Below are 12,828 nucleotides of genomic sequence, written 5' to 3'. Positions count from 1 at the left end.
GCTGGTGTAGAGTCTAAAAAAATCACAGAGGACTTACTTTGAAGAGTCGGCATAGGAATGCCTAGCTTCGTCGCCCCTCTACCAAGAATGTCCTGAAAAGTGTAGACATCATCCACAGGAGAGACCCTCGATGGCGGACTGTCAGTCAGAGTAGGCGAGTAGCCTCTGTAGGTTCTCCTCCTGCTTCTAGATCTAGACCACCTTCTGTGCGAGTGAGCAGGAGTGTGGCTGCAAGCTCGGACTCTTGAAGGAGAACGTTCTCTATCCCCAGCCTGTACCAGACGAGCAAACGGAGATCTGTGAAGAGGGCTCGAGTAATGCTGCTCTCCTGTGGCTGTGACCGTGGACCTGTGATGCAAAGGCCTGTTCCATTGTGTTGACAGATGGATGGAAGGTGATCTGTGCCTCTCTCGCCCCTCAGGAGACTGTGCAGGAGGAGGGGAGTTCACCTCTTCTTGTGCAGGCCTGGTTGGGGAATCTTGGTGTCCCCCTGACACTGGCCTGCTGGACGTCGAGATCACCACCTCTGGAGATCTTGACGTTGATTCTCAGTGAGAACTGGGACAGCCTGTTCTAGATGTCGGTGACTAGGACAGGCTTGCTGGGTGTGAGGCTTCTTTGGATGGGTGCCTCGACTCCGATCTGGAGCGCCTCTGCACAGATTGTCGCCTCAACCGAGACATCTGCCTCGATGTTGACTTTCTCCTCTTGGAAGGAGGACTTGACCTTGCAGCTGAACGTTCTTTCGACGTCGAGCGTCTACCCGACACCGACGGAGTGCCATGCTTCGACGCCCGCCGACCCCGCTCTGAAGACTGGTGTCTCGACGTCAACCGGCGTTGGACTGCCGACAACGGACATCTCTGCCTAGACGTTGAAGATCTTTGCACCGACTTCGACGGAGATTGCTGCCTCGACGTAGATGGAGTGTGGTGATTCGACGTTGAAGATCCTCGGCCTGGCTTCTGCCTCAACGTCGAAGGAGGTGTCTTGTGCCTCGATGTCTAAGATCTCTGGACTGATCTTGACTGAGACCTGAGCCTCGATGTCGATGAGGCGACGACGGAGTGATGTGCCTCGACGTCGATCGCCTACCCAGCGTCGACGGAGACTTGTCTCTCGACGTTGAACGACGCCTGGTTGACGTCAACGGAGGACCTGTTTCCTTCGTCGACGATGATGATTTCGTTGTGGATGTTGGATGATGCACCGGCATCACCGAAGTCTTCGACGCAGATTTCTTCGTCGTCTGCAGCTTCAACGTCAATCCCGACCACGATGGAGAACAGGTCGGGACTTTTCCTCGCGACGTCGACCGAGTTCTCTTCTTCTACTGCCTCACAGGAGACCTACCTCTTTCAGGGAGGCAATAAAGTCGAATCCTCTCCCTGTCCTTGATGGTCCCTCGACAACTTCTTACAATTATGGCAGTTGTTAGACGAGTGAGACCCAGGGAGGCAGAGAATACACACAGTCTTGCCACATGCAAAAACAACAGTTGATGGACAGAATGCAGAACAATGTCATACATTCACCCCAGTACAGAGATCTGGGCCTAGATCTGAAGACCAGAATCCATGAGGGAATTCACAAGTGTCAGAGATCCTACACTTAGCTGATTATACGTAGTCTTTTGGGATATTATTGGAGATCCAATGATGGAGAAGCTGTGTAGTTAGCAAGGCTTTCTACCCCTACTTTATTTCAGCACTTGGAAGCAGTTTACTTCACGAGTACATCAGTGTAGAATATTTACAGTCATTTATTCAGCAAAGAGAAGGGTAGTCAGTCAAACTAGAAAGCCTCTATAAGCAATACTCATTATGCCACCACTCCAACAGGTGACAAATGAATGACTCAATGCAATTAGGGCACTTACCTGTCATATGGATCCAATGCAAAGGGATCACCAAAAACAGAGAGAGAAGCAGCACCAATATCTGATCTCAGCAACCCGAGGGAAGGCTCTGTAGATCCACGCACTGCAGGAATGGAAACGCCACGCACAGGTTTGCAGAGACCCAATGTTTTAGCAATGCGGGTGCGAGTAGTAACCTCTTTCTTAGCCTAATTAACAGAGAAGAAAAGGGAATGTCATTCATCAGAGTAGTCACACATTGCTTAAGATAACCATCACTGCATTTTTCTTATCATAGTCAAGTGTCTCATTTAGGTGCTCACATTTATCTTGAACTACCCACACAGGAGAAACCTATGTTTAATACAGCTAAAGCTGGTGAATCATCTGTAATTATTACAAGAAATCAAAAAACAGTTATCAAATTCTGCTATAGTGCAGCTTGTATTTCACAACCTTAATGACAGTTGAGATGAGAGCAAGACACTTATGGCAAAAAGGTGCCTGGAATGCCCAACTTGCAATAAAAAGATTTAAAAAATAAAATAAAAAAGTGCCCTTTGCCCAAGTTAAAACCATTAGGAAACATGGAGCAGTCTTAAACCCCGGTAGCACAATCAAATAGTGAGCACATCTAATTTCGATTTCTGGTTCGCACAAACAACCCACCAACCAACCCACCCACCCACCACACCAACCAACACACCAACACAAGGGCTGCTCTCATTAGGGCTATCACACGGGCAAATTCTCAAGCTGAAAATGCAGGAGCATATTAAACCTAAGCATAAAATCTCCCCTTGGTTGCCAGTTTTTGCATGCATCAAATTCGGTATGCTCTGCATTATACCCTCTCAGTATGCTTTCTGAGTAGCCATTCCTCTCTCAATTTAGCCCCAATTCAATAACATAACAGTTGTAGGACTAAAGATGTGAAATGCTTTATACCCCCGCTCTCCCCCCACCTTACTTATTCATGGGTAGACGACCGCTCATGTTTCCAAGTGAAACTGCTCAGGCATCTCTTTGCCCAGACTTGGGTCTCTTGCTCACTATTATTTAGCACCAATATTCTTTAGTGGAACCCTAATTACGTCTGGAGTTCCATTAACGGCAGTAATTGTTAAACATATCACGTCACTCGTTTCGTTCACGGATATAAAAGCGGTTCCGGGAGAGACACTAATCTGTATCCTAACCCGGAACTCGTTTGTTGGTTGCAGGGAGGCCAGATTGGAGCATGCGGGTAAGCAACACCCTGTAGGAGCGATTAGAGGGCTTCTAGTACGTAAATACTTTAAGTTGGTAGGGAAGGATTAATAGAAATTGTTTTCCCGCAGATTATTATATTTTTGACATTAAGTTTATTGCAACAATGATTTTAGATAAAGCTACTGATTATAGCATCCTTTTCAGCCAAAAGAATATGGTTTGGATAAATATTTCTCTGACAGCAAGAAGTAATCTACTCTGAAATATGTGTTGTCAACTTTAGTTGTAATCTCTCGAGGACTTATTCGAGGTATTAGTTCCTCTTTGCGCAATCATCTTTGGAGGTTAATACGATAAGTGATCAGCAGCAGAGGATTTACTTCAATACTATGTAATCCCACAGCTAACTTGCTTGGTCCTTAGTTACGTATTAAATTAAATATGAATCCAAGCATAGATTCAGCAACACCTGTGAACATGAGTAACAACTGACGGTACAGTAGGTCATTATGGACTGCAAAGTATTTTAAATTGATGGATATTCCTAGAATACTATATTTTCATCATAGTTTTTTAATTCCTGGGAATTTACTTAGTGGATGAAATTGTCCCGTTCACATTAGGGATAGTTATTCTATTAATTTTCATTCCCGCAAAATTTGACAAGCTTGATGTCATGTGTACATTTTTTAATCGATTGAATGTCGCTTACGACCTAAGAATGTTTTAGGTATGTTATCCATTTACCAATGTAGATCTTCAGTAACATCATGGATATAGCTTATATGCTAAATGCTTATGAAGTCATTATTTATTATATCTTTTTTTAAGTTGAGTGGTGACAAATGTTTTTACAGTCTATCGAATAATATAGTACATTGTTATCGATGTAGTTGAGTATACTGTGAGTCAATAATATAGAGATACGACCATAACAATATGATCTGTTATTTAGAAAACTGTCCTGAAGAAGGTGAACGATCTACTTCTCACCGAAACGCTGCGTCGACGATATTTTCTTCACATTGTATAATATATGTATATTTATAAATTAATTTTTTTTAATTAAAAAGATTTTTTATATGTTGTTTTTAATTCCGAATGTGCACTAATCTGAATAAATTTCAACGTATTGAATTATTTTTGTGATTAGTTCTCTATATATGTTTGACTCACTACAATTGATTTCCATTGTATATTGTAAACATTATAAACCACTGTGTCACACAACTTTTGAGTTTAGACTGTTCTAGAAAGCTTGAGCTATAATTCACTTTTTCCTGGGGCTATGTGTGTCCTCCACCAATCCATTAACTGTGTGTAGTGAAGACCACATCATGCACAATATATTGAAGAAAAACAATTGAATAAGGGTGAAAGAAAAACTGGTATGTCTGATGCTTTTGGGCGTGCTCTGACCGTCATCTTTCTTCCTGTCCTTCTTTTAAATCGCCGTCGGCGTTTCCTGGTTTTCTTCCCAGTCATCCAGCTTCCAGTGGAAACTTTTCCTCTAGGCTTCTTCCTGCCTGTTCCCTTCTTCCTGCGTCCTACAGAGACAGAACAGAAACATCAGTCAAGCATGCACCCAAGAGCACGAGAGATATAAAGGCGTCAAAATTACATTTAAAAGTATGCACAATTTAAAATGTCGCAAACTTCTGTCCAAACTGCCACTCGCTGTACATAATGGAGAGCGAACCACTTCTCAATCCCAAGGAATCTTTCTATGTAAATTTACGTGTCTCCCCTCAACACCAATTATCACAATTCAGCAACAAGAGCGATAATGGTCACAAATGAACTACAGCTGCAGGATAGAAACTGGCTGGTACCAATGTGCATCAGTAGAGTAATAAGCACTGGCATACCCACTAGGTCTCTCCTCTCAGACCCATTGACTTTGTCAATGTTTTTTACTGATGCTGTTCAGAATCTGCAAAAAGAAATGCTAAATGCAGCATAGTCAGAAAAAATGTGAGGGTCTGAACACATGTATGAGCCATTATGTATGCATACGTGCATGTCATAATGCTAGATCGTGGCCCCCAACTTTGGAGCCGTAAATATTTTAAAAAAAACACACAAAAAAAAACATTTAACTGCAAAAAAGATTTGAAAAAAAGAAGCAGCTTGGCAGCAAACTTCGCTACCAAACTATCCCAAAAAGTAAAAAGTTTAGAATAATTATTTATTTAAAGGACATGACTGCTGGGCAGGTGGAAGAGTGTTATTGAGGAGCACTTCAGGGTAAGTAGGTACAGGTTGGGAACAATGGAGGCGTTGAGGCAGGAGAGTAGGGGAGCAAAAAAAATCTGCAAAAAGGCCAGGATGGGAAAGGGATCAAGCTTGCGGTGGAGATAAAAGTAACAAGTGTAAGGGGAGGGTAATGGAGGGGGGAAGCAGCATATGAAAGCAAGAACACACATGCAATCTCAGTGTTAAAAGAAGAAAAAGTAGTTCCCTAAAAGGTCAAAAATCATCCATTCAAAAGGATGGTAAAAAGGTATGCTCCAAGAGAAGGACAATCACACATGAGGAAGTAAAGCCACTGAATAAGAAATCAAATCGGTGTGAACGAAAACCAGCCAATGGTGAGCAATCACTGACACTAACCCAACTGTAAGTTTTGGGAAGGCCCACAAGAAGTTTTTGAGACCTAAATTCAGGTAGAGGGCAGACATGACTGCAGGGGAAAGAAATATTTAAAAGCTAGATGACTTCTGCCTGTCCTCTGGCTATACAACCATTGACCACAAGTCTAGCATTATGGTGTATCGTCCTTCATTCTTTTCCCAATTTTACTATTGAATGCCAATGAAACTTTCAACTTAAATGTTTAGAAACTTCAATTATTTTGTCCCAAAGCTAAGAACTCAAGAGTTGTGTTTAAAAAACACATCTAAACATGTATTTCAAAGTTAGAATAAGGTGAGGTTATCATAAGCTCAAGTGATACTTTACAGACAGGAAAAATTACTTAAAACTTAATCTGATCATGGAGATGTTTAAGTTGAAAACACTGACCATTACCATTCATGTGCTGGGTCGCACATTAGTGAAGAGTCAGTTTTGTTTTTAATAGTAAGAGTATCTAAATAATTTTTTTATCTGCAACACCAGAATTCTATCATGAGTATCAAACACTACATATCGTAGATTATATATTTTAGACTGTGTGGGCATTCTACAAAACGGCAGGGATACTTAGTGTTTAGGACTTTCGATAAAGATTCAATAAAATAATTATTTAAAACTAAACAGCAACACATTTTGCACGCGCTCTATGGGCATATTGGGAGAAAGGGATGCCTATTTTTACCTGTTTTCTTTTTTCGTACTGTTTTAACACGAGGGGTTAATGGCCGCTGGTACACAGCAGTATTCAATCCGGCCACCACCGCTTCAATGGTTTCATCCAGCAGAGAACTCGTGAGGTAACGAGGCACATGCTGCACGAGCAAAACAAAAACAATCTGCATTACACAATTGCTCAGCATCTTAAACAAATGCTTCAATGAAGCTTCATCAAAACGTACATAGTTTACGTTAGTTTATTGATTTCCTTTTCCAAAAACATATGCCAGGAACAATACAAGCTTATCAATGCCTAGAACATAAACAATCAACAAGCATTGGCGTAGCCAATAGGTCTCGCCTTTGGGACCTTATGTGTTTTGCCAGAACCTTTGGCTATGTTCTAGAGCATTGTGCCTGCTGTGCATTATGTTGAAAAGTTATAATAAAAAGTGTTAAGCATTTTTGTTACCTTTATACAAACAAAGACATTCTATACAACGGAAAAACCTGATTAAAAAAAGATTTTAACATAAAAAAAGTCTTCTACTTCTCTTGTACTTGCACTGCTGGCAACTTCCTGCCTGTTCTCATGCTTGTTTGTTATAATTTTTTTTGTTATGGGGAGCAGGACATAAATAACGGGGGAGTGGAAGTTGGAAAACAGTAATTTAATTAGAATACGAGCAGCGGACGGACACTAGGGGAGAATCAACAGATGCCAGATTCCAAGGGCAGACTGACGTGATGCAAAATGGTGGTGGTGAATGATGTTCGGTGCTCAGGTGGTGACACTATATGGTGTGGATTGGAGGTACGTTGTGGACTGTGGAGTTGAAATATGTTGTTTGGTGTGTAATTATGCGGTGTGTATTGGAAATGCGTGGAGTTCAATTGTGTGGCCTGGAACTGTGGTGTCGAGTGAAATTATGCTTAGTAAAATTGTGTCATGGTGTGGAGTGCATTTATGTGGATTGGTGGTATGTGGTATAGAGTGCATTTATGTGGAGTGTATTTATGTTGCATTGAGTACAGTGCAATTATGTGGTGTGTAATTATGTGGCACTGACTGGTATGTGGAGTGTATTTATGTTGCACTGAGTAGAGTGTAATTATGTGGTGTGTGACTATGTTGCACTGAGTGGTATTTTGTGGAGTGCATTTATGTTGCATTGAGTAGAGTGTAATTATGTGACGTGTAATTATGTGGTACTGAGTGGTATTATGTTGAGTCTATTTATGATGCATTGAGTAGAGTGTACATATGTGGCATGTAATTATGTGGCACTGAGTGGTATTATATGGAGTGTATTTATGTTGCATTGAGTAGAGTGTAAGTATGAGGCGTGTAATTATATGGCACTGAGTGGTATTATGTGGAGTGCATTTATGTTGCATTGAGTAGAGTAATTATGTGGTGTGTAATTATGTGGCACTGAGTGGTATGGGGAGTGTATGTTGTATTCAGTAGAGTAATTGTGTGGCGTGTAATTACGTGGCACTGAGTGGTATTATTTGGAGTGTATGTTGCATTGAGTGCAGTGTAATTATGTAGCATATAATTATGTGGCACCGAGTGGTATTGTGTGGAGTGCATGTTGCATTCAGTAGAGTATAGAGAAGCACCCCCAAAGATTTGGGGTGTGTCCCCCAGGCACTGGTTAAAGGTCGCACAAGCGGTTATTAACTTCTGAAGTGAAAAAAGTTCATCACAATTTGAGGTTTTCTTAAGCTGAAGTTTTACTGTTTTCTATTGCATCATAGAAAATCAAATGACAGTTTTATTCCGTGAGCGGCAAATTTTTCCATTGCAATCTACGGTTACATAGTCATTCCCAATGCATTTCGGCAGGATCTGCCTTCGTCAGGGGAAATCTGTAAATAATCATACGCATCGTGAGAGTGCTGTACGAGGATATGGAGTGTCTTATTTAACCAACGGTGACAAGTGAATGGGTTAGTGAATGTGTGTTCTGTGACGGTGAATAGATAAATACATCGGAAAATATACGGGTTGGTGTCCGTGTGTAAGCAATAGTGACAAAAGTATAAGTTGCTTGTAACTAATTAATCAAATATACTTGGGCGTGTCTCGCATTACTAAAGAGTGGTTTACGAGGAATGGTGAAACGTGCTGGTAAGTATAATGAGAAGTGCCGGGTTCGTACTGTTAACAATAACGAGTTAAAAGAAGCGTGGTTAACCAAATTACACATGCCGCTACTACCGGAGATAAAATGCGCTAACCGAATGTGCAGAGTTCTGGCGCGCGGGCTCACTGGCGTGGTGGTGTTCAAGTCTCATGCAGAGATTTAAAAAGCGGATAGTCACGTGTGGGTAATCATGTGATGCAGGTACGAATTGCGTTAAAAAGTAAAAAAAGTAAAAAAAGACTACACCGGAATAGGTAAATAGGTGTACTATCAGTAACGTTTCATCTGAACTTCAATGATACCCTCAATCATGTTCTGTTCTATAATGTTGTTACTATTATTTTAATAATGTTGTTACCATCTCTCACCTTTTATCCCTACCCTTTTTCTTTGTTCAACTTCTTTATTTTCTGTTAACCAACGGACAGACCCCTTAGCCCTTTTCGAAACACTACTGTTCTTTCACCTTAATTCTAACACTCATTTATATTATTTTTCATGCTCTTGTACGTTCTTTTCAGTCCGATCACCTTTTTTCATTTTTCTTTTTTTATTTTATTAACCGCGTTTCATATTTCACATCTTTAATCACCCTAGCATACCTTTGATCTTTTTTCTATACACCTATTTACCTATTCCGGTGTAGTCTTTTTTTTACTTTTTTTACTTTTTAACGCAATTCGTACCTGCATCACATGATTACCCACACGTGACTATCCGCTTTTTAAATCTCTGCATGAGACTTGAACACCACCACGCCAGTGAGCCCGCGCGCCAGAACTCTGCACATTCGGTAAGCGCATTTTATCTCCGGTAGTAGCGGCATGTGTAATTTGGTTAACCACGCTTCTTTTAACTCGTTATTGTTAACAGTACGAACCCGGCACTTCTCATTATACTTACCAGCACGTTTCACCATTCCTCGTAAACCACTCTTTAGTAATGCGAGACACGCCCAAGTATATTTGATTAATTAGTTACAAGCAACTTATACTTTTGTCACTATTGCTTACACACGGACACCAACCCGTATATTTTCCGATGTATTTATCTATTCACCGTCACAGAACACACATTCACTAACCCATTCACTTGTCACCGTTGGTTAAATAAGACACTCCATATCCTCGTACAGCACTCTCACGATGCGTATGATTATTTACAGATTTCCCCTGACGAAGGCAGATCCTGCCGAAATGCATTGGGAATGACTATGTAACCGTAGATTGCAATGGAAAAATTTGCCACTCACGGAATAAAACTGTCATTTGATTTTCTATGATGCAATAGAAAACAGTAAAACTTCAGCTTAAGAAAACCTCAAATTGTGATGAACTTTTTTCACTTCAGAAGTTAATAACCGCTTGTGCGACCTTTAACCAGTGCCTGGGGGACACACCCCAAATCTTTGGGGGTGCTTCTCTATGTTCATATTTACACTCCCTCTCGGAGAGTGATACCCCGTGAGCACGGTACAACATCAAAATCTTTGGATAGCCCTAGGTAGTGCGCGTACTACTCTCTTCTTTTGTAGCATTCAGTAGAGTGTAATTATGTGGTGTGTAATTATGTGGCACTAAGTGCTATTATTAAGAGTGTATGTTGCATTGGTTGCCTTCCAATTATGTAGCATATAATTATGTGTATACAGCTTTGTGTACACAGTATGCATTATACAGGAATAATGCAGAGTGAGGCGAAATCATCAGTGAGGCACAAACAGGTGAAATGAGGAACAATTAGGCAGAGTGAGGGCTGCTGTTACACAGCTGAGCCCGTGTGCGAGCCTGGGGCACAATGAGGTGGAATGAGGCGCCTTAAGGAACAGTGAGGCTAACTAAGGCAGAATGAGGCACAGTGAAGGATGCGGTTACACAGCTGAGCCTGTGTACAGAGCCTGGAGCACAATAAGGTGGAATGAGGCACCGTTAGGAACAGTGAGGCAGAATCATCGCAGCAAACAAACCAGTGTTAGCGGTGAGCAGGAGCTAACATCAGAAGGGCCTTGCTGAAAGCCAGAGCGGGTCAATGGGTGTCCAGAGCCTGGTGCACAATAAGGTGGAATAAAGCACCGTAAGATACAGTGAGGCGGAATGAGGCAGAGTAGGGATGCGGTTACACAGCTGAGCCCAGGTCCCTGGGATGTCAGTCTTGCGAGGACGATTGCTCCATATGGTAACCTGAGACTGGAATGCGGCCTGCCCTCCATCTGGCACACTGCGCGCCGCCGCTGATAATTAAAAACACATGGCACACGGCCGCGCTGCTGCTCGCTCCCGAGCACCCTAGGCCAGAGGAGAGAGAAGGCGGGACATGCACCCACCTTGGGCCAATTGTGTGCTGTTTTTCTTAGAAAGACACATGCAAAGGCCAATAACAGGTGGGGGGAAAAAAAGGACGCGCACAAGCGTGTGTTCATAGTCTTAAAGCCCTTACTAAAAGCCTCGCAGAGCAGCGAATGCGCGCTGGCTCAGGCAAGACCTAAAAACTCTGCAACCGACCATTATACTACCAAGGTAAACCAAAAACATTACTGAACAGGTAAGAGTAAAATCATAATTTCATCCTCATTTTAAACAACGTTTTTTCGCATGATTCTTAAAACCCTAGAGACTTTTGATGAGATGAAGGTAAGCTGAAAGCTGATTTCTTAATTAAGTACCAGCCGCAGCAAAGCTAAGACTGGCACCAACTGTGAACAATGAAAAAGGGGTCATCTGAGAAATGGAATTGTCTGTACTTAGGCAATTTTTATTTTTTTTAACTTTATTTATACTGTGAAACATTGACCACAATACAAGCTGTGTAGGTAAAACACAAGAGCGTACATGGCTACATGAAAAATCACAGAAGCTGTGCCTTGCAGATCAATCAACTACAATACCACTGCTGCCCTCCCACCCTCCTCCCCACAACTCTCAACCTCAACCCAGACACCAACATAGTGAGCATAACAGTCCTCGATTCTAAGTCATCCTGAAGCTTTGGATATGTTCTAACCATCTACATTGTAATTACTTCTGCTACAGCCCACTCATGCATGTCCCTTAATCATGCCTCCAATGTGTAGTAATACAACGCTTCACCAGCACTGACCCCCAAGGAAGCAAATTTATATCCAATCTGCTGTTCTCGGGCTTCAGTACAAGAGTGAGTAAGAAGTGATGGGGCAAAAGGTCTATGTGGATATTTACTAGTCCTGTGAGTTTAAGTACTACTGCCCACCAGAATACAGAGCTAGCTACAGATCCACCACATGGACACCTTGTGTACCTCCTGCCAGCATGCCCGGAAGAAAGACCACCATCTGGTACGGGTTCATCTGTAGACCAGATGTCGAGGCAAATTGTTCCAGTTCTGTAAACAGGATCGCAATTTAATAGGAGGGACCCTATGGTAAACCAAAGTGCCATATGTCTGCATGGTGAATACGTGTATGGCACTGCCCACTTTAACTCCCCAGTGCCACAGCACATCTCGAATCCTAATTGCCAAAGGCTCCAGAGCCAGGATAAACAAGAGGGGATAGAAGGCATTCCCTGATGTCCCTTCTATTGGTATAAGCACAGCAAAAATTGAAACATACAAACAGCAATACCTTGACAGAGGATATCCAGAGGCGACTTCGAAAGATTGTATAGACAGGATAAACCAAAAGGACAGGCGAGAGTCACTTCTTCCACAAAGTAAACCGATGCAAAACAGAATGGTCTTCATGTCAAGTACACGACAAGCTCACAGGCCATCAAGAAGATCATCAACAAAAGATGGGAACTATTGACTAACGAACCTGACTTCCACTGGATATTTCAACAGGCACCTTTACATGCCTATTCCAGGGGGGGAAATCTATGCTCGTTATTGTCTACTACTAAAATGGATGTCAATCACAATTATCAGGGTACTAAACCCTGTCACAATTACATTCACTGTCATAATGTGATTAAAGGGAGCGAATTTACACACCCGTCCACAGGCTGTAAACTTCCACTGAGACACACTAGCAACGTAATCTATTTGATCAAATATCCGTGCGGAAAGGCCTATGTTGGCAAAACGCAGCGCAAAATTAAGACCAGAATAACAGAGCATAAAAGTAAAATACGAAGTCTCAACACCACCTCGAGCCTGGCGACATATTGGAATGAAACCAGACACACCATGTCTCAATTGAGATTCTTGATAATTGAAAAGGTGCCTATTAGACAGGGATGCGACAATAATAAATTATTGCTACAGCGAGAGATCTATTGGATAAAGAAAGTGAATACTATGATTCCCAAAGGACTTAATGATCGTCTAGATACGAGT

The 12,828-nt window shown here is 41.9% G+C and overlaps 1 protein-coding gene across 5 annotated transcripts in view; it reads right to left on the bottom strand.

Moving 5' to 3' along the window:
- The window catches only part of PHRF1 (PHD and ring finger domains 1), a 497,237-nt gene that overhangs the window by 272,130 nt on the left and 212,279 nt on the right, over positions 1-12,828 (bottom strand). For all 5 annotated transcript variants that reach the window (XM_085644828.1, XM_085644832.1, XM_085644830.1 and 2 more), the window contains exons 9-11: positions 6,390-6,519; positions 4,490-4,617; positions 1,880-2,067 (exon numbers count right to left, since the gene is read on the bottom strand). In XM_085644828.1, coding sequence (XP_085500954.1) covers positions 1,880-2,067; positions 4,490-4,617; positions 6,390-6,519 — 446 coding nt within the window. The remainder of the gene's footprint in view (positions 1-1,879; positions 2,068-4,489; positions 4,618-6,389; positions 6,520-12,828) is intronic.

The sequence above is a fragment of the Triturus cristatus genome, chromosome 3_1, assembly GCF_964204655.1.
Source record: "Triturus cristatus chromosome 3_1, aTriCri1.1, whole genome shotgun sequence".
Taxonomy (NCBI): Eukaryota; Metazoa; Chordata; class Amphibia; order Caudata; family Salamandridae; genus Triturus; species Triturus cristatus.
This window is presented reverse-complemented; position numbering and strand designations above follow the sequence as displayed.